The sequence below is a fragment of the Lacerta agilis genome, chromosome Z (assembly GCF_009819535.1).
Source record: "Lacerta agilis isolate rLacAgi1 chromosome Z, rLacAgi1.pri, whole genome shotgun sequence".
Classification (NCBI taxonomy): domain Eukaryota; kingdom Metazoa; phylum Chordata; class Lepidosauria; order Squamata; family Lacertidae; genus Lacerta; species Lacerta agilis.
In genome coordinates this window covers 18,303,546-18,327,731 of record NC_046331.1, presented here as the reverse complement: position 1 = coordinate 18,327,731, position 24,186 = coordinate 18,303,546, and the positions used below count along the sequence as shown (strand labels likewise).

Genomic DNA, 24,186 nt, shown 5'->3' with positions numbered 1-24,186 from the left:
GTTTGTATGATGCTTCGTTAACTCAGTCCTCCTTTCAGTGTTTCTGTCTCAGTCATTTCCTGCTTAATGCTCCTCCTTTTCCTTCCATCCACTCCACTCCTCACAGCATGAGGGTATTTGCACAATGAATCATCATTTTGTTGCCCACCATTTTTACTGTTTCCTGTCCCCTGTTCTCTTCCCTCTTAAAGTCCACTTTATACTCCGTTATTTCCTCAGCCGCCACCTTTTCTCCCTCCTTCAAGTAGTTCACCGCAAGTTTCTCTTATCTCTCAGAAGGCTGATACCGGTAGTCATATAGTTTATTTTATGAAGATGGCAATAAAGGTTGCTTTCCTTCTGCCTCTTCACTGATTTGTCCAAAACATTGTAACTCCTTATTATCCTTCTCCTTCTCTCCCACCATCCGGATTAAACACAACTAAGTCTCAGCCCATCCTTCCCTCCACTCCCGTTGACATGAAGATGTGTTCAGTAAGCTCAGTGTCTTACTCTGCATTCTGTGACACAAATTCTTAATACCTTATCTTGCTTCTTTTCACAATATTCTTGCTCACAGTTTGTTTTAAAGCAATTAGAGGGTGACCTCCTTCCCCTCCTCTTTTTTTAGCTTCCAAATTGTTAGCCAACCGCTACACGTACCGGTACCTTCTTTGAAGTTCTTTTTGTTTTGCTGTTCAACTGTCTTGTTTTAGTCTCAAATTGCAGAGAAATTTGTCGCTTGGCTGTTCAGGGCCCAAGGCATCTCATAGAAAGGACAGGAGCAGCTGGGAAACCCTTTTCTGCACCGCTTGGTTCAGTCAAAGCTCAGAACTCTTTCCTGAGCCTTTTTAGGGGGTTGTGTCACCTTCTCTACCCCCTTATATTCTTTTCTATGATTGAGTCATCCTGCTGAGTGCACTGGACGAACTCATGACCTAATTGCAGCCGCGACAAACTGGAAGCCTGAGAGTTACTTACTTACTTACTTACTTACTTACTTACTTCATATAACTTATACCTCGCTTGGTTTCTAAAAATAAACCCCCACAAAGCAGTTTATCTACACTAATAAAGTGCAAGTGTCTCTGCGTCCAGTCCCTGTGTCCGTGGGATTGCGCTACTGCGCATGTGCCTCACGGACAGCCGTTGGGACTTGGAACGCAGAGACACTTCGGGAAAGGTCGGTGCGAGGAGAAGGTGGGAAGGAGGGCGGGGCCGGCTGGCTGTCAGTAAGCGAGGAGGCGGCAAGCCAGCCAGGGAATGCCTGGACATGAGAGCTGGAAGGGGCGGGGCGGGGACGAGAGCGAGGGGGCGTGTCTGCGAGGCTGGGTGCGCGCGCAGAAGAGACCGGGCTGAGAGCGTCGCCGTCGCCTCCCCCTCCCCAGCAACAGCGCCGCTCGCTTCTCGCAGCCCTGCCCGCGGCTCGAGATCGTGCAGCCGAGCGTGATGCGGTGTCCTAGCGCCCGTTAATTTAACGGGCATAATACCCACTAGTAAAATATAAAGTGATGTTATTTTAAAAAATCTAAGAAAGGAAAGGCACCGGGCCCAGATGGACTATCAGCTTCTTATTATAAGTCTTTTGAAGATGAGCTTTTACAGCTCTTGCAACTGACAGTGAATATTTTACAGAGTTTTAAGACACCAACTAGTTGGAGAAAGGCCAACATTATGTACGGTATATACCTAAAGAGGCTCAAAAATTGACTTTGGGGGAAAAAATTATTGACCATTTTTTAAATTGAATAATGGCTATAAGTTATTTACAGTTTGAAAAGGATTCTACAGGATTTTATTTATCATTATCAAGGTAGATTCTTGCTTAAAAGAGTAATGTCAGAAATGTGATAGATATTTTGGAATATCTGAATTACCATAATGAGAAACAAGCTGCGTTGATTATTTTGCATTCAGGAAACACATTTGACAATGTGAACTGGGTATTTCTGTTTGAAGTCTTCAAATAAATGAACTTTGGAGAGCAAGTTGGAACTTCACCTCCTGCAGTGCAATTAGAGAACTTCACCTCCTGCAGTGCAATTAGAGAAAACCTATTAAAAATGTTTTATAGGTGGTACATAACTCCACATAAGCTTTCTAAGATGTACAAGAACGTGCAAAACACTTGTTGGAGATGCGAGGAGGTTGGAGATTTATATCCTATCTGGTGGAAATATATAAAAAAATGGAATCATTCTGGAATGAAATCCATTTAGAATTGGAAGCCATCTTAACAACTAAATTTTCTAAATCACCAGAAGCCTACTTATTAGGGATCACAACTCCAGACATACCTAATAAAATGAAGAACTTTTTCTTATATACCTCTGCAGCAGCGAGAATTTTAGTGGCATCTTATTGGAAGAGTGATAAAATACCCAGTAAAAGAGAATGGCTTCTTAAAACTGTAGAATATATTGAGTTGGCCTTTCTATCAGAAAAAAGAAAAGAAAATCCGAGAAGTAAATTTGTTGAAGAGTGGAACAGTTTTCTATGTTATTTTAAAAAGAGGTGCGACCTAAACATGGTTCACGCATTGGAATAACTCTTGTAGAACAATCTTGAAAGAATAGCGATAAAATAATTCATGAGATTAAAGGTGTTATATGATCAATAATGGGTGTCAGCGTTACGCTTTTTTTATAGTTTTTCTATATTGAATCAATGGAGAGTTGGATTAGGGAAGTCAATGTCTATATATAATTAAGTTCTTCTTTCTGTGATTAATGGAATTGTTAAAATGAACTGGATATATGTGTTATTTGCATTTTATCTTTTTTCTTGTTATTGTTAAGTACAGTGGTACCTCTGGTTACGTACTTAATGTGAATTGTATATTGTTTCAGAACATCTTCAGACATAACATGGAAGGACTTATCATTACCTACTATGGAAGGATGGTTATTGAAATTAATGGATTTGGCTGAGATGTTGATGTGTTTAATTAGAGAAAAATTATTGTTGACATTTATTAATGATTGGAAACTGCTTATGGGCTTTATGTACAAAAAAGGAAAATGAGCTTGTGGTGTTTGGGTTTGAAGACTGAAAATAGATGGGTTTGTGGAAAGTAGAAGAGTTGGATGCTGTTATGGAGCAAGGATTTGCATAAGTCTATAAAACTGATACATGGAAATTAAAAGTCTTTTCTTTTTCTTTCTTTTCTTTTAGTTGTTATCTTTTTTAAAAAGTTTGGTATTTGATGTTAACTTTTGTATGTTGCTTTTTCTTTCTTTGTTTTGTTAAGCTTTAATAAAAATAGCTTTCTAAAAAACAAAACCACACACACAAAATAAGCTTGCTCAAGAAGGGGAGATTGGCAACTGGCTAGTGGTTACCGGTAGTTATATTTACTGAATCAAGAGAGGGTTTCTGGAGGAGTGTTTGTGTGTGTGTGTGTGTGTGAGAGAGAGAGAGAGAGAGAGAGAGAGAGAGAGAGAGTACAGTGTTCTATTGATTTTCAGTTACAAACAAATTGGATATAGAGAATGAGAGAAAAGCTAATAACATCAACAATAAAAACAACAAGTTAGAGTACAGACCCATCACAAAAGGGGGAAATATAAAGGAAGTAATCCCAGTTGTGGTTCATTGAACATACAGTAGTCAGATGAACGTGTCATTCCACAATGTTCTGTATGTTGAGGGTGGAAGGAAACCATGCTCAATAGAGTGTGCATATTTAATAAAAAAATATATACCATGTTGCATAAAGATTTGTATTTTTCTTTCCAGTACGATGCTCTCATTGTAAGACCAGTAATTTGTCCATAAGTATGTCTGAGAATAACTTTAATAAAAAGGTAATACTAATATTACTGAATACTATGGTAATACTATATCTGAATAGCTTTTTGTAGAATTGAGCAACAAAGCCATCTGGGCCAGGTGCTTTGTGAATGACCGCTGTCCACATCAAATGAAGGGCACCCTTGGCGTGCCTGCGCGCAGCATCCCTGATCCTACATGACTCCCGGCAGAGCACTCCTGGACCACCTTCCCAAGTTGCGAGCCTTGAGGTTCCTGCCAAACCTCAGTTCAAATAACCAATCACAACTGGGGAGGCGGAGCCAGGGGAGCAGACCAGGTAAGGGTAGGGTCCGTTCTTTAAGCATAAAAGAGGGTGGAGCCTACCTGGGAGCTCTCAGTTGGCTGCGGTATTACAATGGTTGCTGTTAAAGGACCGGGAAGGAATTTTCCCTGCATTGGCAGGTTTTGCCTTCCCCGTAGCAAAACGTTACAACTTTGGCAGTTTTAGGACTTGGGCGGAATCCTTTAGTCCAGCCTTTCTCAACCTTGGGTCCCCAGATGTTTTTGGCCTACAACTCCCATCATCCCCAGGTAGCAGGACCAGTGGTCAGGGATGTAGGCCAAAAACATCTGGGGACTCAAGGTTGAGAAAGGCTGCTTTAGTCTATCTTCCCTAAATGGGGGGGGTGAAGCAGTGACACACGCGCCCCCTGCAGTGGCCATCCCACGGTTCCCCATTAAAGGGGTTGTGTTGAGGGGAGTTACTGGCCATACGCTGAAAAGTTGTCAGTGGCAGTGCACTCCCCTGTGTTGCGGCGAAATGGGGGCGGGCTCTCTGCTTAAATATATATCTTCCAGTGCCAGCCCAATCCCCAGACAGATTGGTTAACAGTGATGCGCTCCAGATCCCCAGCTGGGGACTGAGAGGGATAAATGCCCAATGCCTAAGCCAAGGTCTTGCTACATGTCAAAGTTTAATAAAGTTGTGGCCAATTTTAATCCTATAACACATTGTCAGGAATCATTATTCCATCCGGGTGTCGCCTAGGGTTGGGGGGCGGCGGCGGTCTCCGCCTGGGCACGCAAATTTCATACATTTGATCCCAGCTTCTATTTCTTCCAAAGTGAAAGGCCAGTCTAGATATTCTTTATGACTTGGAGTAAGTTTTTGGTATTTGAATATTATTTTAAAACTCTTTAAGTCCTGGTGACTTTGCTTTATATAGTCTGGAATATAAAAACTGAAATTCACTGAGTATCTCAGGGTGTTTAAAGATCTTTTTTATCCTTTTGCTTTTTAAGATATTTTATTGTTCTCTCCAGTTGTTTTTTATGAAATTGTCAAGCCAATAAAGACAATATTTTATTACTGAATTCAAAGAAACATTGATGCACCCTCTGGAGAAATTTGAGGGATTTCAAAGGATTTTAATTCTGCTCTTTTCCTCAATAGTTTCGTATAGGTCATTTTATTTTGCATTTATTTATGTTGCACCTCTAATTCCTGTATTTCTTGGAGCAGAGCGATATTTGTACTATACTTCTCTTTTTAAACCCTACATCTTTCGCTTATAAAAAAAAAACCTTGCATCATGGCTTTAAAACTGTCCCAAACCACAGAACTATCTTGCTCTCCTATGTCATTAAATTCAAAGAACTCAGGGCAAAAGATTTATGCATTGTAGGGGGTTAGACTAGATGGCCCTTATGGTTCCTTCCAACTCTATAGTTCTATGCTTCTATGATTTCTTTAGAAAGTTTCTTTTTCTGTGAAAATAATTTTTAGAAACCATCTAGTTTCCAATAATACTGCTTAATGTATGGTTGCCCCCAGTGTAGTTTTGTCAGAATAGGGGCATGATCAGAGACATTTAGTTTTGTTCTCTTCTCCCTGTTTTCTTTATTTGGTGCTATCCTACCCAGGGGCGGAGCAAGGGGGTAGGGGAGCGGTCCGCCCTGGGTACCGCCCTGGGGAGGGTGACACTCTGGGGGCATGCCCCACCCCCGTGATCGAGCGCGGCAACTTTTAAAAGGCTGCAACACGCGAACAGCAGCACGGCGTCTGTGCTGCTGTTCACGCGCTGCAGCCTTAAAGGTTGCCGCACTGCACGAAAGGGGTGTCGGCCGATCACGCCCACCATCTTGGGTGTACATGCGCAGTCCACCCAAGATGGTGGGTGCGATCGGCCGGCACCCCTTTCGACCGGCGCTGTGCCACGCCGCGTTTTAAGGCTGCAGCGGGCTGTTCGCCCACTGCAGCCTTAAAACGCAGTGCGGCGCGGCCCGGTGCCGGTCAGAAGCGGTGCCGGCTGATCACACCTGCCATCTTGGTGGACTGCGCATGTCCACACATGCGCAGTCCACCCAGGAGGCTGCGCACGTGTCGTGACGTCACGGCACGCGCGCGGGGAGGGGTGCCTTTCAAGTTTGCCGCCCCGGGCGGCAGATTGGCTCCCTCCGCCCCTGATCCTACCTCTTCAATATCACTGTTTTTTCTGCTGTCTCCTGCTCCTTTTTGGGTTAAGACCCTGCTAAGCAATACGAGTCTAGGACTTGCTGATCAGAAGGTCGGCGGTTCGAATCCCTGCCACGGGGTGAGCTTCCGTTGCTTGGTCCCAGCTCCTGCCCACCTAGCAGTTCGAAAGCACGTCAAAGTGCAAGTAGATAAATAGGGACCGCTCCAGCGGAAGGTAAATGGTGTTTCCGTGCACTGCTCTGGTTTACCAGAAGCAGCTTTGTCATGCTGGCCACATGGCCCGGAAGCTGTCTGCGGACAAACGCCGGCTCCCTCGCCTTATAGAGCGAGATGAGTGCAACCCCAGAGTCGGACATGACTGGACCTGATGGTCAGGGGTCCCTTTACCTTTACCTTTTAAGTAATACCCCAACCCAAGAGTCCTTTCAGCGGCCTCATCTTTTGTAGCTGGAGTAAATTAGGGTCCTGTATAAAGGTTTTTAGCCAGTCCACTCTTGATGGGGGGCCCTAAAAAGTTTTTCCACAGGGGCCCAAACCTGCTCTCAGATGTCCAACTCTCCACATGCTCCTGAATTCTCTTTTTTTTTTTTTTGGGCCTTTTGCCATATGTCCCATATGATGAATGCTTTATCTTGGTGTTCTGTCAATTTCCCCCAAGTATTACCCATTATGCCGGAAACATGATGGCCACAACTGAAGACAGCAATCCAGCTGGATAACTGAGCCAACCTTGCCTATTTCCACGAAGAAATAGTCCAACCCCTTGCAATGTGGGAATCTCAACTAAAGCATCATTGAGTGTTGGCCATCCAACCTAGGCTTAGAAACCTCAAATGAAGGCAAGTCCACCACCTCTTAAGGGAATCCATTACACTGTCTAACAGCTCTTACAGACAGGAAGTTCTTACTGATGTTTGTCAAAATTTCCTTTATTGTAATTTGGATCCTTTTGTTCAAATCCTACCCTCTGGAGCAGGAGAAAACAAGCTTGCTCCATCTTTCATGGGACAGCCCTTTAGATAGTTGAAGGTGGCTATCATATTTGCTCTCAGTCTCCTCTTTTCCAGGCTAAACATACCCAGCTCCCTCAACCATTCCTCATAAGGCTTGGTTTCCAGACACTTGATCACCTTAGCTGCCTTCCTCTGCACATGTTTCAGCTTGTCAGTATCCTTCTTAAACTGTGGTGCCCAGAATTGGATACAGTATTTCAGGTGTGGTCTAACCAAGGCAGGAAAAGTGATACTGTACTATTACCTCCCTTGATCGGGACACTATACGTCTGTTGATGCAACCTAGAATAGCATTAGCCTTTTTTGCTCATGCACCACACTGTTGACTCATTGTAAGCCTGTGGTCTACTAAGACCCCTAGATCCTTTCCTAGGTTTTCCTAATCTTCCATTTGTGCAGCTGTTTTTTCCTGCCTAAGTGTAGAACCTTACATCTGTCCCTGTTGAATTTTATTCTTTTAGTGCCAAACTAAGTCCACAGTTAAGTTATGGCACAAGTGTCTTGCATGTAATAAACTTGAAAAATTGATGATGATGATGATGATGATGATGATCATCATCATCATCATCTATTTTCTTCAATCAGCTTCACAGCCAGTGGTGGTTTTCTTTTTTTTAAGACCTGCCTTAAAAGGACTACTTGGTTTGTCCCGGTAAGTTGCGTCCCGCTTCCTCTGAAGGGCAGAGAGGACCTGCAATGGCTCATCAGAGGTCTAGGTCTCCCATGAACAACCCGAGCAAACTCTCTGACCCTGATGAAAGTTGTGTGCTTTGATCCTCTATCATGAGGCTTGTGCTTGCTCACTCATGAAAAGAACAAAGGAGTCGTTCTGTTTGCCTTTTCTTTTCTTTCTTTTCTTTCTTTTTTGCTCCAACAGAAACATAACCTGGAATATGCATGGCAGTAGAAATTAATTTCATATCAGAAGCAAAAACAAACACTAAACCCAGTTTATTAAAGGTGAAATTAAATGAGTTTTGGGGTAGGGAGCAAACCTGCCTCTTGATGCCAGGCAGGTGCCTTTGGTGGATCAGGAAGTTTATAGAGAGTTTTAATCTGTTTTTTGTTTATAGTAATTTCAACTTTTCAAACATGTTAAATTATTGTTGAGGTTTTTTTTGCTGACAATATTACTTTTTTGTAAATTGCTTTCAGGGTGTGTGAGTTGTTGTGGGTTTTTTTTTAACACACTAGTGGTATGTAAATTTTATGAAGTAAAATAAATAAATATTCAACTGCTTGGCTCAGAATAAGGCAAACCCATTTGCTTCATTTTGCAAGTGAATAGAATTGCCCAGCCCAGATTCTTCCACCCAAGCAGTATGGAAAACACCACCTGCATCCATCTTCCCATCCATCTTCCTTGCAAATATTCCCAGTTTTCTTAGCTGTCCTTTGAAAAAGGGATCCATCTTACCTTGTCCAGCAAGACATTCTGCATACCCAGGCAACACAATTTTCTAATGTGTGTGCTGCAGCTGGGGACCTGCCCAGCCAGAGTTTAATCCCAATTAATTACAATAAGAAACCTGCCCATTCCTGTTCATTTGTTTATGTTTTCTTTCTTTTTTACTGGAACGAACAGGGACCACTCCAGAAAGAGCTCAGATTAGTTCGGCCAAGTTTGCATTCAGAGATCCAAGACATTCAGCTTTTGATATTTGAAGCATCCAGCTTCAGAAATTCTTCTTTTTCCAGACTATTGGGATACAAAAGAACAGGATATTGGAGATGGCCAATTGTATTTTTTATTTTATTTATTACATCTCTAGCCCAACATTTTTCTACAAGGAGCTCAAGGTGGTATAATACATGGTTCTCCCCTTCCCCATTTAATCCCCACAACTACCCTGTGATGTAGGCTAGGTTGAGAGTGAGTGACTGACCCAAGGTCACCCAGTGAGTTTCATGCCCATGTGGGATTTGAAACCTGGTCTCTCCCACGTCCTAGTTCGACAATCTCACCACAACACCACACTGGCACTTAATCAATTAAGAAAGGGCAATAGCAAGGGTGGGTGGAGGTCACATCATGTGGATCTGGCTCACATTCAGACATTTGGCCATAGCTCAGGAAATCTGTTCACCCTTGAACTATGCTTGGGCTTACGGATACTCTTGGCCAGTAGGGGTGTGTGTGCAAGGAGGTGGGGGAGAAGCAGCTTTTTCCAAGGAAATGCATCTTCCCTGCCCAAAATAAATCAAATAAATTAAGAGCATTTGGACAGATATCCTTTTTTTTTTCTTTTTGAGTCTTTCCATTTTCAGATTGAAATGTTGACTTCTTCCCCTTCTCAGACTTGTTAGAATAATCAGGATTCCTTCTTTACTCCCTCCAAAAAACAACAAACACAGATGTGGAGAGTCTGATTAAGTGGTCGTGATGCATCAGCTTCAAGGTGTGCACTAGTCATGTCAAGGGAAGGAATAGTCCCTCTCTCTTCTGCCTTGACACACCACACCCAGAGTACTCTGGGTGCAACAATTTAATAAGGCTTAGAAGACACCCCTTATCAGGTTCCAAGTGCAAAATGAGAGATTCTTCACAAGCCTGGATGAGAAATATGCAAGAGAAAGAGCAATTTAGCCTGGAAAAGAGGAGACTGAGAGGAGATATGATAGCCATCTTCAAATAACTAAAGGGCTGTCACGTGGAAGAGGGAACTTGCTTGTTTTCTCCTGTTCTGGAAAGTAGGACTCAATCCAACGGCTTCAATTTACAAGAAAGGAGATTCTGACTAAGCATCAGGAATAACTTTCTGACAGTAATAGCTGTTCAGCAATGGAACAGACTCCCACAAGAGGTGGTGGACTCTCCTTCCTTGGAGGGTTTTAAGCAGAGGTTGGATGGCCATCTGTTATGGATGCTTTAGCTGAGATTCCTGCATTGCATGGGGATGGACTAGAAGACCCTTGGATAGGGTTGCCATATTTCAAAAAGTAAAAACCAGGAGACCCTGAAAGTTGTTGAGCTTTTTAAAATAAAATCTAGGCATTTGGGCGTGATTTAACCTCTGTTGCTGGTTTTCCAGGAAATTAGAACAATTTCCAAAAAATAATCCAGGATGCCATTTCCGGAGGCAAATTCCAGGACATGTCCTGGAAAATCAGGACATATGGCAGCCCTACCTTGGGTCTCTCTATGATTCTATGAATTTGGGTTTTTTGAAAGAGTTGTGTCAGAAGTTCCAAGCTGTGCATTTAGTGGCCATCTGTAGTTTCTGCCCCCACTAGAGGGGAAGAGGAGGAGGAGTTTGGATTTGATATCCCACCTTTTACTTCCCTTAAGGAGTCTCAAAGCAGCTAACAATCTCATTTCCCTTCCTCGCCCACAACAAATACTCTGTGAGGTGAGTGAGGCTGAGAAACTTCAAAGAAGTGTGACTAGCCCAAGGTCACCCAGCAGCTGCATGTGGAGGAGCGGGGAAGTGAACCCAGTTCACCAGATTACGAATCCACCGGTCTTAACCACTACACCATGGTGGGAATGAAGAGCCTCACAAGTTGCAACTCTGAAGCCAACAATGGCCTAAAAACAAGTTGCAGGCATTTCATCCCAGTTCAGTTAAGTGGGCAGACACCATTCCTTGAACAGAGGCAGATTCTTACAAGGATGATTGGCTCACTGTTCAATAGTGTGCTTGAGTTTGCAGGTGTGCTTATGGTCCAGGCAGCTGTCATCCTTTGCCTTCATCAGGCAGTACTGCAGGCAGTCGATTTGAGCAGAGGAAGCAAAACCCATGGAGTGGGTAGAGAGGAAAAGGAATCATATAATTGTGGGAATGGAAGGGACCCCCAATAGTCATCTAGTCCAGCCCTCTGCACTGCAGAAATCCCAGCTAAAGAATCCCAGACAGGTGGTGGAGGTGATTCTGGAGAAGCGGAATGAAGCCATGGAGAGATGGAGAGACATCTTAATTTTGGAGCATTAGAGCTGAGAGAGAAAGGGCCCTATGTACAAATCAGAGTAAATTCAGAGGGAAAAGCTATCAAATCAGCGGCACTTTTCGTGGGGGGAAATGGAAGAAGCGTAAATGGAAACAGTAATTTTTAAAGACAAGGACAAAAAAAAACCCCTGGAAAACACAAGAGGAAATGGGAACAGAAGATACAGCACTGGATGCAAATTAATGGATACATTACAAGAAACGAGCTACGGAATAATATAAATATATGATCACAGAGGAGAGACTCTTACATAGACAAAGTCAGAAAGACTTATTGTTGTTTAATATGGTGAGATGGTTGTTCAAGTTATTGGAGGCAAAGGTATTTGTTTGATTAAAGAAAAGCCACTGCTGACATTTATTCAGTGCTATTTTTCTATAAAATGAGGTGCCAGAACTCATCATGAATACCTCCCTCATTCTCTTAGAATGGCCATGGCTCCCACCTGATAGGTGCCAGAACTCACTTGAGAGGAGGACTGAGTTCCTGTGAGTTACTCCTGAAAAAAGCCCTGCATTTATTAATAACAATAATTAGAGAACCCTTTTGGACTTTTTGTGTGAAAAGGAAAATGAATGAATTTGAGACATTTGGCTTTGAAGATTGAGAAAATATCGCTTAACAGAAAATAGAACTGTTGGATGTCATCCTAGAATGAATGTTTTGTATAATTTCTTTTATGTAACTTACAGACAGAAAATCAAAAGTCATTTTTATTTTTCCTTTCTTCTTTATTTCTTTTTTCTATTGTTTCCTTCTTGTTAGCTTCTTTTTCACCCCCTTTTCTTTTGTTTTATGTTGTTCTTCTTCTTCTTGTTGTTGTTGTTTTCCTTTAGTATCCTCTGCTTTGGACCATTATTGGGGTGAAGGATTACACACACATGAAGGTGGTTTGATGGTTGGTAGAAAGGCCCTGAGTGAGAGGCAGGGAAAGGAAGGCTTCCCAAGGTGCGAGACCAGGAGAAGAAAGGGAAGCTCCTAGGTGAGTGCTGGGAGGTTTCACCACTTTCTGTGTGAGACAAAGGTGAAAAGCTACCTTTGACAGAGGGCTATGCATTTCCTTTTCTCTTATTCTCTCCACTTTTGTTTTCATTTAGATTAGTTTATTTTATTGCATTGTATTATGAAAAAGTTTTAATAAAATCTTATTTTAAGAAAAGGAAGAGCATTCTTAAGAGGGCTTGGAAGATGGTAGACTGTCCTTTTTTTGGAGACTATTATAGAGGGTGGATTGCCATCTCTCAGGGATTCTTTAGCTGTGATTCCTGCATTTCAGGGCATTGGACTAGATGGTCCTTTGGGTTTACCTTCTAACTCTACAATTCTATGATTCTATATTTTAGGGTAAGTGGCTGCCAGGGGTGGCCAACTCCCAAGAGACTGCGATCTACTCACTGTTAAAAACTGGCAGTGATCTACCCCCTTTTTGTGGGGGGTTCGGGTCAAAGTTGATGAGTTTTTTTCAGGGAGGAGGTAAAATGTTGAGCTTTTTTTTAGGGGAGCCACAGTTGTTCAGCTTCTTTGGGGGCAGCCAATAATCTACCAGTGATCTACCGCAGATGTCCAGTGGTCTACCAGTAGATCACGATCTATCTGTTGGACATGCCTGGATAGACAATAGGCAGTTGACATTCATTCATTCATTCATTCATTCATTCCCCCAACAATTCAAGGAGTTCAAGGTAGTATGCATGATTCTCCTCCACCCTCATTATCTTCACTACACCCCTGTGAGATAGGTTAGGCTGAGTACCTCTCAGGCAGTGACTGGTCCAAGTCATCCAGCTAATTTAGTGACCAAGTGGGGATTTGAAGCCTGGTCTCTCTGAGCTTCTAAGTCCCATGCTCTAGCCCAGGGGTCCCCAAACTAAGGCCCAGGGGCTGGATGCGGCCCAATCACCTTCTAAATCCAGCCCGCAGACGGTCTGGGAATCAGCGTGTTTTTACATGAGTAGAATGTGTGCTTTTATTTAAAATGCATCTCTGGGTTATTTGTGGGGCATAGGAATTCGTTCATATTTTTTTTTTCAAAATATAGTCCGGCCCTCCACAAGGTCTGAGGGACAGTGGACCGGCCCCCTGCTGAAAAAGTTTGCTGACCCCTGCTCTAGCCACTATGCCACACTGGATTAGGAGTCAGCCTTGCTGTGGGGAAGGTAACTGGGGAGCTGCCCTGCCCCCTGTAAGGAAGGATGATACAAGGGCTCCACTAGCAAAATGCAGATTCACCTGCCAACAGGTAAATGACCAGTCCCCTTTGGCAGTTTCACATCAAGCAGGAATTAGCTCTAGAAGGTGGAGATGAATGGAAGGGATCTTGAGAACAAAAGATAAGAGCCCTGCTGGATCAGGCCAATGGCCCATCCAGTCCAGCATTGTGTTCTTCCCATCGTGGCCATGATGGGAAACCCTCAGGCAGGAGCTGAGCATAAGAGTACCCTTCCTGCAGTTCCCAGCATTGCTGCCTCCACTGTCAATGCAGAACATAGCCATCATGGCTAGTAGTCATCAATAGCCCTACACTTGATGAATTTGTCCTTTTAAGACATCCATGTTGGTGGCCATCACTGCTTCCTGTGTGAGCAAGTTCCACTCTGCACAGTCCTTTTAAAAAATGGGCCCGAATTCCAACGTTCATCTTCATTGGATGCCCATGAGTTCTGAAGTTATGAGAGATGGGGAGAAAACTTTTCTTTATCTGTTTTTCTCCATGTTGGTCATTATTTTATAATCATCTATCATTCCACCTCTTACTTGCCTTTTCTCTAAGCTTAAAAGTCACCTTTCCTCATGGGGGAGTCGTTCCATCACTTTGGTTATTTGCCCTTTTTCTGAATCTTTTCCAACTCTACAGTATCCTATGCAACCTTCTTATCTCTACAGCTGCAAGATGACAAGCTATACTTGCTGAGAACTAAATCCACTCCTGATTTGGATGTGTCTGATCTAGTAGCAGCTTGAACAGGCAGAGACAATTTGCAAGGGATGCAGGGCTGGTGGTGGTGGGGAACAACTGATCTAGGTCAGCCAACTTCCATAGTCCTTTTAGATCACAGAGATGAAACAGAGGCCAAAAGTTGCTCTGGGAGGAGACAACTTATCTGCCTCTGATGTTAGCCGCAACTGGCTATTTTCTGGCTTTGGAACAAAATTCTCCAGAATAGTTTTCTACTTGAAACAAGGCACTGTCTTCACTGTGGAGGGGTACGGCTTTCAAAGTGAGCTGCCACCCTCTGCTGGATACCGGTAAGCATTTAACTTTCCTTCATCCAGAGGGAATTGGCATGGATCCTACAAATATTCCTGTTCTCCTTACTCCCTTGTGGGCCAAGAAAACAAAGAGAAGCACCCCTGCATCCAGAATGTTGCATTTCAGATTAAATCTGAAGCTTTATTCATGCCAGCTTCTTTGTGGTTCAGATCCTGCTTCCTTTTAAATGTTTATCCCAGCTGTAAAGCAAAGAGGAAAATTAACATGCCTGCCTATTCAATACAAAATCAAAAATTCTTTCCAGTAGCACCTTAGAGACCAACTGAGTTTGTTCCTGGTATGAGCTTTCGTGTACATGCACACTTCTTCAGATACACTGAAACAGAAGTCGAAAGCTCATACCAGGAACAAACTCAGTTGGTCTCTAAGGTGCTACTGGAAAGAATTTTTGATTTTGTTTTGACTATGGCAGACCAACACGGCTACCCACCTGTAACTGCCTATTCAATGCTTCACTGCTCACACATCAGTGCAAAGAATTGTTATGCACCACCCCAATCTCTGAGCTGCAAGAGACTCCAAGTGTTCCAGGTGCTTATCCAGGTTCAGTTTTCTTGGAATGAAGGTTAGCAGAGGCTGTGGTGTCTTTAGGATATATGGTTTTATTTGCACAAATATGCAGCCTGAGCAGAAGTTCTCCACTAGTCGCAGCTTTGGATCCAGCACAGAGCAAACAGGTCTCTGTGTCTCCAGCTTCCAGCCTGCTTCCAGCTTGACTCTCACACACAAACACTGGCTTGTGTTTTCCAACCTAGGAACTAGGTGAGGGGGGGGGTGGAGGAAAGACCCACCCATCAGCATAGAGGGCTCCATTGCATGGTTGCCTCTCATGCAGCCCAGATCATTCTTTTGGCATGCCATGAAGACACGTCAGTGGCCAGCTAAGATCACTTTCTTACAAAGTTCTGACTAGTTCAGCAACCTCCTCTATTAGAGTCTAACCCCCACTGGGTATAGGCCCCCAAGAAATGGAAGTGCCTCAGCGCATCATCCAGACTGACCCCCCCCCCCCCGCAAAACCTACGACAGTATATTTCACTGAGCAATGTAAGATATTGTGGAAGGACGTGTGGATCCAGAATTGGCCTCCACAGTCACTTACGGACTCCTTGTTAAAACTGTGTTTATGGAAGACAATCTTGCTCAGCTACGAGTGATAGAAGAAGAAGAAGAAGAAGAAGAAGAAGAAGAAGAAGAAGAAGAAGAAGAAGCAGAAGAAGAAGAAGAATATTCACAGAATGGGCTGTACACTGTTGTTGAACGGCTGCATAAAGAGATATAATTATTCTATTATGGTCTTGGCAGGCCTCTTCAATGCATAAGTGGGAAGAGATGATAAGTGGATAGTTGGCACTTTAGGGGTAGAGGAGGAAGATCTTGAATTGCTCTCCTATTGAGGGGATGATAAATCAATCCAGCTGCAACACAGCTGTTCAAGACTCCTTTTAATTCTGTTCCAAATCATAACGTGGCAAGGCGCCTGAAGACAGTGATGGTGGTTTCCCCCCTCTATTCTCTGGCCCCCCAATTCAAATCACTGCCACAGATCACCCATTTGTCACTTATCCGCCTGTTTTGGGTTGGCAGGTTTCTTGAACTTTGATTGGAAAATGGCAAAACTTCAAAGGAGATCTTCGAACCTTTCAGCTTCATTGCAACAAATACTTTTAACATTTTAAAATCTAAAGCTTGCGAAGTTAAGTTGAAAAGTTTACAATAGGACATCAGAAGAGTACTGCTGAATTAGGTCAATGGCCCCACCTAGTCCAGCGTCCTGTTTTCACAGTAGCCAACCAATGGAAACCCACAAACAGGACCTGAACACAAGAGCCCTCTCGCCTTCTGTGGTCCCAGCAACTGTTATTCGGAACTGTGGAGGATGGAGCATAACCATTGTGGCTAATAGCCATTGATAGCCCTCTCCTCCATTAATTTCTCTAATCTTTTTATTGTTTTAAGCTATCTAGGTTGGTGACCATCACTGCCTCCTGTGGGAGTGAGTTCCAGAGTTTAACTATGTGCTGCATGAAGAAAAACTTTATTTTATCTGATGGGTTTTGATTTGATCAGGACATCCGTGAAGGATAAAAGGGACAGCAATAATTCTGAATTAATAATTTAGTAATATGAATAAAGGAGGGAGAGAGAGAGAGAGACCAGCCCCATTAAAAACATCTGCAGTCCCTTTTTGTCTCACTAGAGTATACTGTTGCATCAAATGATATAACAATTATCTGGCAGCTATCAAGTATATCGCAGCCCAAGCCTCACAGTCACCTGGATGTGTCGGAATGGCTGAGACCTCGGAGCCTGGCGGGGCTCAAGCCCCTCCAGTCACTGCTGCCGCACCCGGCTGGCCCAAATTGACCCACCCGGGCAAGGCCATCCTGGCAGGTGCCATTGCGGGGGGCATCGAGATCTGCATCACCTTCCCCACTGAGTATGTAAAGAGGCAGCTGCAGCTGGATGAGAGGGCCAACCCATCTCGCTACAAGAGCATTGGGCACTGTGTGAGACTGACTGTCCAGGACCATGTCTTCCGGGGGCTGTATAGGAGCCTCAGTTCCCTGCTGTACAGCTCCATCCCGAAATCTGCTGTCAGGTTTGGGGTCTTTGAGGTCTTCAGCAATTCTGCCAAGGACCCTCAAGGGAAGCTGGACAGCAAGAAGAGTTTGCTGTGTGGCATTGGGGCTGGCGTGGCAGAGGCCGTGGTGGTCGTCTGTCCCATGGAGACCATCAAGGTGAAGTTAATTCATGATCAGGGGTCCCTGGCACCCAGGTACAGAGGCTTTTCCCATGGAGTTTGGGAAATTGTGTGTGGGACTTACCAGGGCCTCACGGCCACCGTCCTCAAGCAATGCTCCAACCAGGCTATCCGCTTCTTCGTCATGACCTCCTTCTGCAACTGGTATCTAGGGGATGACCCCCACAGGGAGATGAACCCATTTGTCACGGCTGCGTTTGGGGCCACTGCGGGAGCAGCCAGCGTCTTTGGCAACACCCCCCTGGATGTCATCAAGACCAGGATGCAGGGACTGGAAGCATACAAGTACCGAAACACCCTGGATTGCGCCTACGAGATCCTGAAAAACGAGGGCCCTTTGGCGTTCTACAAAGGGATGGTCCCCCACCTTGGCCAGGTCTGTCTGGATGTGGCCATTGTTTTTGTCATTTATGAGGAGGTGGTGAAACTTCTCAACAAGGTCTGGAAAACCATGTAAGGCTCCTCTGGTGCAGGAGGGGCTGGCGGACGAATCCCCATCCCACTCACAGCTCCCGTTTCTCTCCCTTCCCTTCCACCCAGGAGAGGAGGAAGCCTTGTAAGGTCAGAGGTTCCCCTCTTCCAGGATAGCCCCCCCCCCCAGCAAAAGGGTCACCTTGCTCTTATTAACCTTGCCCACCCCCCATTCTCTGGGAACACTGAACAGTATTCCAAAATGCTCCAGCTCAAGCACCACATGGCTTTCGTATACCTATTTATGGCCAGGAGTGCATACTCTTCCTGCTACCAATTCCAGGGGTGGGGAGAAGTGCTGTCCACTACAAGTCTGCTGTTGACAGTGTGTTTCAGGAGCAGATGCATTACAGGAGAGAGGCTTTGCATTGCAAGCTCAAGCCAGGCACAGCAGCCCCCTCCCCTCCTTTAGAAAGGACAGTGTCTGCCTGCATCCATGCGCACATGCAGAGAAGTTGGATTTGTTCCTGGAGGCGATTCCTCTCCACTCTAGGAAGGAGCCATTGCACCCATTTCGAGAAAAGCTGTTGCGTGTTTCTGATGTTTGTGCCTTTTTAAGTCTGTCTCTTTTTCTAACTTAGTTGCCACTGTTATTTAAGGTTGACTTGATGTTTACAAGTTCATAAATGTTGGCTTTTCAGAATAAAAGGACAAAGACCAAAAAAAAAAAAAAAAACCCACACAAAAAAGTATATTGCAGCCCTTATTTGCAAACATTTCAAATTATGCTTGGTGGAAGTATTTCTGTACCATTTTCTAGTTTTGACTCCAAATCCCAGAGTCTAACCAGCAATTTCTTGCATCTTGGCCATTGGCCTCCAATCTCCTTTCAAGAAGTGAAAGTTTACTTTCTTGTTTCAAAGTTCAGAGTTAGTGGCCAGATCATAATAGCATAAGAACAGCCCTGCTGGATCAGAACAATGCTCCATCTAATTCAGCATCTGTTCTCCAGCAGTGGCCACCTGGGTGATGGGCACATGTGCAGGTTCAGACAAACACACTGTAACAGCTCTACTCACAAGGGCACAGGTGCTTAGTCTAGCCCTGAGAGAGAGAGCTGAGCTGCATTCATGGTGTGAGCCAGGCTAGGCCTGATCAGAGGCACCACTGTGAAGGAATAATGCAGCAAGTCCTTCATTGTAGGGGGTTGGAGTAGATGACTCCAACTCTACAATACTCTGATTCTCCAATAATAATGGTGGTGGTGTGGGTTGAGCTGTTTGTCCCCCTACAAACTCTCTCACACACACTCAAGCTAAGAGGTTGGATAGTCATCGATTACAGATTCTTTAGCTCTGATGATATGACCCTTGGGGGTCCCGTCCAACCCTAGCCTACAGTTCTATGATTCTAAGCCAGCTCACTGAGTCACCACAGGGGGCCTTGACCTGGTTTTAAGGATCCTCAGCACAGATGCCTGGTGTCACTGGAGCAACTTGTAAAGTCAAGCAGCTCGTGGGGCATGTCACGAGAGATTGGTCCTGTGACAAGTATCTGTGCTTAGGACTGTGACATTTCTCCACAGAAACTTTCCACTTGATTTATCTCTCTGTTGAAGCCCAAAGTGCAAACAATAGTCATTGCCAAATGTAAAAAGAAGATTTAGAGCAATCTTTAGTCACCCTCTGCTGGCAAAAGAGATGAAGAACATCTTGCCCGGAAAACAAGTTTGTTTAGATGGACTAATTTCCTTCACTTGTTCCTCTCTCTCTCTCTCTCTCTCTCTCTCTCTCTCTCTCTCTCTCTCTCCTTCATAAATATTTTATTAATTTTCAAGAAAACAGAAAACAATACAGAGTTGAAATGGAACATTACTGTTCATAAAACAACATCGTTATGTAGTGTTGGTATGGTAAAATATAATGTTGAAACGTTCTCACCCTTTCCAAAAGCGTCCCACTTTTCCAGAACAATCCACTTAAATTTAAGCCATTTTCTTTTATGCAAAAAGTGTCTTTCATGCCATAGGAAGCAAAGTGAGTTTATAGATCATGATCTACAAGAACAAACGCATATATCTATGTTGTGCATTAAACCCATGCAAATGAAGAAATGAAGGCAAAAAGGTAAAAATTGCCTTAGTGTTATTTACTTAATCTATGCTGTTTGCCCCCTTATTTCAGGCATTATGAAGGCAGAGTATGACAAGAAAACAATGTGATGTTATACCACAATGAGTTACAGATTTGTACATGGTGTAAGGGTGGATGTTGGCTCTGTTGTTAATTTATAAATGAATCCCAGACTGTAATAAATCTGTTCATTTCAGAAATGCCATGTAGCACCCTCAGTTTCTGTGTTAGTTTTTCCATAAAAAACTATAAACCATTCATTATTATAACAGTAAGCCACAGTTCTACCATTCAGAGCCTTACACTGTTTGGCAGCCATCAGTAGGTATCCTATTATTTGCTTATCTTTAAGATCTGTTTACATGTAGGTAGCCGTGTTGGTCTGCCATAGTCAAAACAAAATAAAATAAAAAAATTCCTTCCAGTAGCACCTTAGAGACCAACTATGTTTGTTCTTGGTATGAGCTTTCGTGTGCATGCACACTTCTTCAGATACACTGAAACGGAAGTCACCAGACCCTTAAATATAGTGAGGGAGTGGGGAGGGGTATTACTCAGAAGGGTGATCAGCAGTCCTTAACAGTCAACAGGTTTTCCACACCTATCAGCTGATATTAAGTTATTGTGTGGTAAGCAAACTGGTGTGAAGTACCAGCTAAAGCATGCATATTGGTTGGAGATGGTAGCCATGGGTGGCTTATGTCCACAGACAGCTTTCTGGGTCATGTGGCCAGCATGATTAAACTGCTTCTGGCGCAACAGAACACCGTGACAGAAACCAGAGCACATGGAAATGCCGTTTACCATCCCACCACAGTGGTACCTATTTATCTACTTGCACTGGCATGCTTTTGAACTGCTAGGTTGGCAGGAGCTGGGACAGAGCAATGGGAGCTCACCCTATTGTGCGGATTTGAACTGCCGACCTTCTGATCGGCAAGCCCAAGAGGCTCAGTGGTTTAGACCACAGCGCCACCCACAAACCTTTTACTTTATTTCTACGAGTATATGATACTGAGTCCTCAGACACCAAATAAAGACACATACTCCTCTCAACCGTTCCTGAGAAGGCTTGTTTCCAGACTTTTGATCATCTTGGTTGCCTTCCTCTGCACACATTCCAACTTGTCAATATCCTTCTTAAATTGTGGTGCCCAGAACTTGACATAGGACTCCAGCTGTGGTTTGACCAAGGCGGTACTATGACTTCCCCTTGAACTGGACACTAGACTTCTGTTGATGCAGCCTAGAATAGCATTAGGGTTTTTTTGCTACTGCATCAAATTCTGGCTCGTGTTCAGCTTGTGGTCTACCGAAGCACCTAGCTCCTTTCCACATGTCCTACTGGCAAGCCAGGTGTCCCCTTTCCCTATATTTGTGCAGCTGGTTCTTCCTGCCTAAGTGCAGAATCATAGAATTATGCCTACTGAAATTGTTAATGATTTTCTAGAGTTTCCATCTGGGCTGAAATTACTTAAAAGCATCCCTCTTCTCTAGCTTACTTTAACATTTTATTCAGCTATGCAGCTTTAATTTAACAAAGAGATCAGTCTCAGGGTGTACCTGAGTAGACAATTCAGAAATGAAATATGACTGTTAATTTGCTTTGATAAACTCGCATATCTGAAATTACCCCTTTTGAGTATTTTATTTTCAAGAGGATCTGTTTCTATGTGACGGCTAGCAGTTCAGCTTATGCATTTATTTAAAACTGAACACTGAGTGCTTCATTTAAAAATGAATCCATGAAATTAATATTGATCCAGCCAAAGCAAATACAAGCACTGTGTGACAAGTTCAAGAATCTGAGCTTCTGAGTTAATTTGCTTCAATAAAGATTGACTTGAAGGGATTCTCTCTTCCATTCAAGTCAATTAGGGTGACGAAATTAGTTTTAGTTGAATCTCTGGGGTCAGAAACCTCAAAAGTTTCAAAAGAAATAAAAGCACGGATTTAATAATGAACTGTAAATTCAACCGTTGGAGCCTTATTGGAGCCTGCTGTGATTTCAAGGAGCAGGGCCTCATAGAATCATAGAATTGTAGAGTCGGAAGTGACCCCTCCCCCGGGGTCATCAAGTCCAATCCCCTGCCATGCTGGGATATCCTTGACAGGTGGTCATCCGACCTCCATTTAAAAACCTCCAAGGAAGAAAAGCCCACCACTTTCTGAGGTTATCAGTTCCACTATCAAATGGCTCGGTCTGCCTTTAAATAATCAATTGCTCTTCACAGAGAACTCTTGGAATTGTAAGTACTGGGAGGGAAACAGGGCATCTCCTAACAGTTCTCAATACCCTTACCAAATTCCAGCTCCTAGGATTCTTTGGGGGAAGCTGTGGCTGTTTAAAGCTGGGAGAGCAGGGTTCAAATCCCCCTACTCAGCCATAAAGCTCACTGGGTGTGACCTTGGTCCAGTCACTGCCTCGCAACCTAACCTCTTGTGGGGATTAAATGAGGAGGTGGAGAAACATCCATTCCACCTTGAGCTCCTTGAAGGGAAAATGTGAGGTAGAAGTGCAGTAGATAAAAGAAATCCAATCAGCTCCTCATTTTGGGGTTTGTGTGGAATGAAAAATTATTGGAGAACATCATTTTAAATCCACACACTCCCAAACTGTGGCCTGTTGGACAGGCATGGAAGAGGCCTCCGGCATTCTGGCATTTGCACCAGGATGCAGTGGGTATTTACCGGTACTTTTTCCTATAGATAAAACATCTTTTGAATCCAGAAACCCTATCCTCGTTTCTTCTCAATCATAGCAGCTGGAGCAAAATCTGTTTCAAGATTTATAAATCTATAAAAAGCAGTACATATTTTTTTTAATATACACCCTTCAATGCAGGAATCACAGCTGGAGAATCCCTGGCAGATGGTGATCTGACCTCTGCTTTAAAATCTCCACGGAAGGAGAGGAAAGGGAAAGTGAACAAGGATCTGTCAGATCTTAACTTGCTAAAATGCATAAAACAAAAAAATAAGAAATGCTGGAAATGTAAAGAAAAGGAGGGGAATTTCTATCATATGTGATGGACTTGCAAGTAAAGGGAAAGCTTACTGGGAAATGATACATAATGAGTTAAAGAAATTGTACAAGAGTACATTTGTTTAAAAACCAGAAGCGTTCCTATTGGGTATAGTAGGTGAAGAAATCCCAAAGAGAGATCAAAAACTGTTTATGTATGCAACTAGGGCATAAAGGACTCTTTTAGCCCAAAAATGGAAACAAGAAGAATTACCATTGAAGAGAGGCAGACGAAGATAATGGAATATGCAGAACTGGCAAAGCTGACCGGGAAAATTTGAAACCAGCGTGATCAAGCTTTCCGAAAGGACTTGGGTAAATTTGCACAATATTTGAAGGACAATTGCAAACAATTAACAACACTAGCAGGACTGATCTAAAAGACTTGTAATGATTATGATTCATACCTTCTTATATTTATGTAAAAATGTGACAATTAAAATGATGAAAGGAAAAAATACAAATGCTATGACACAGAATGGAAATTTAGGAACCATTCTGTGGGAGGGAGGGAAGTCAAACAGCTCGTAAGAGCAAAATAAGGATGTATTTAAATATTACAAAATGGAAAACTAATAAATATATATTTTTAAAAAGAATCTGTCAGATCGCAGTCACCATCTGACTGCAGCATCCATTGCCAAATTACTTGTTTGCGAGTGACACCAACTGTGACCATGCACATTCCTACCACACCCACCCCACACACCCACACCCCATACAGTCTCTGTTTTCAGGTCATTGAATCATTCAAACAAAATAGTCATATTTGGGGTGAGACATTACTGTTCTAGACAATATGGGGTTGTTGGAAAAGAGAAGTGGAGAGAGAGGGAGGGAGGTAAAAAGGAGAAGACAGTGATATTTATTTTTTTTACATTGTATATGTGCAAAGCTTTTGTGTCAGCATCACGTAGACAGGTATTTTATTTTGCTGGCACTGCGCGAGTACAGAGGGCCCAAGGCATGGTTGGTTGCAGACACCTACCTAGCCCTATTGAAGTCAGTTGGACTTACTTCCAAGTAAAAAAACACAGGTTGCCCACATCCTTTGAGAAAAGAGCATTTCCACAGCACAATCACTTCACAAAAGGACCTACTTTTAACTTCTCTTTCTCAAAGAAGAGGGTAATTCCTTGTGGACCCTATATTCGCAATCACACAGTTCAATATGCACATACACCATGCTAAAGCGTGGTGTTGATAATGCCAAGGTTGAAGGTTCTGTCCCTGTATGGGACAGCTTCATATTCCTGGTCCCTTCCAACTCTACAACTCCTATGGGCAAGCTTACAGGGGATGTAGATGAGGATACTGAGAACAGGCCATCTTTTTCAGAGTGAATCTCAGGGCTTGGAAACGGAAGTTTGCAGGGATAGCTTAAAAGGCCTGGGGCTTGGGGTGCAAATTTCAT

At 43.4% G+C, this 24,186-nt stretch overlaps 1 protein-coding gene across 1 annotated transcript; it reads left to right on the top strand.

Annotated features, from left to right (window-relative positions):
* Nucleotides 1-16,731: 16,731 nt before the first annotated feature.
* LOC117040461 (tricarboxylate transport protein, mitochondrial-like) lies at nt 16,732-17,661 on the top strand. The gene has a single exon (XM_033138243.1). It carries the CDS (start codon nt 16,732-16,734, stop codon nt 17,659-17,661), a length of 930 nt encoding a protein of 309 aa, XP_032994134.1.
* The last annotated feature ends 6,525 nt before the right edge of the window (nt 17,662-24,186 follow it).

Excerpts from the sequence above, each read along its gene's own strand:
- LOC117040461 (XM_033138243.1), top strand. The coding sequence starts at position 16,732 with ATGGCTGAGACCTCGGAGCCTGGCGGGGCTCAAGCCCCTCCAGTCACT.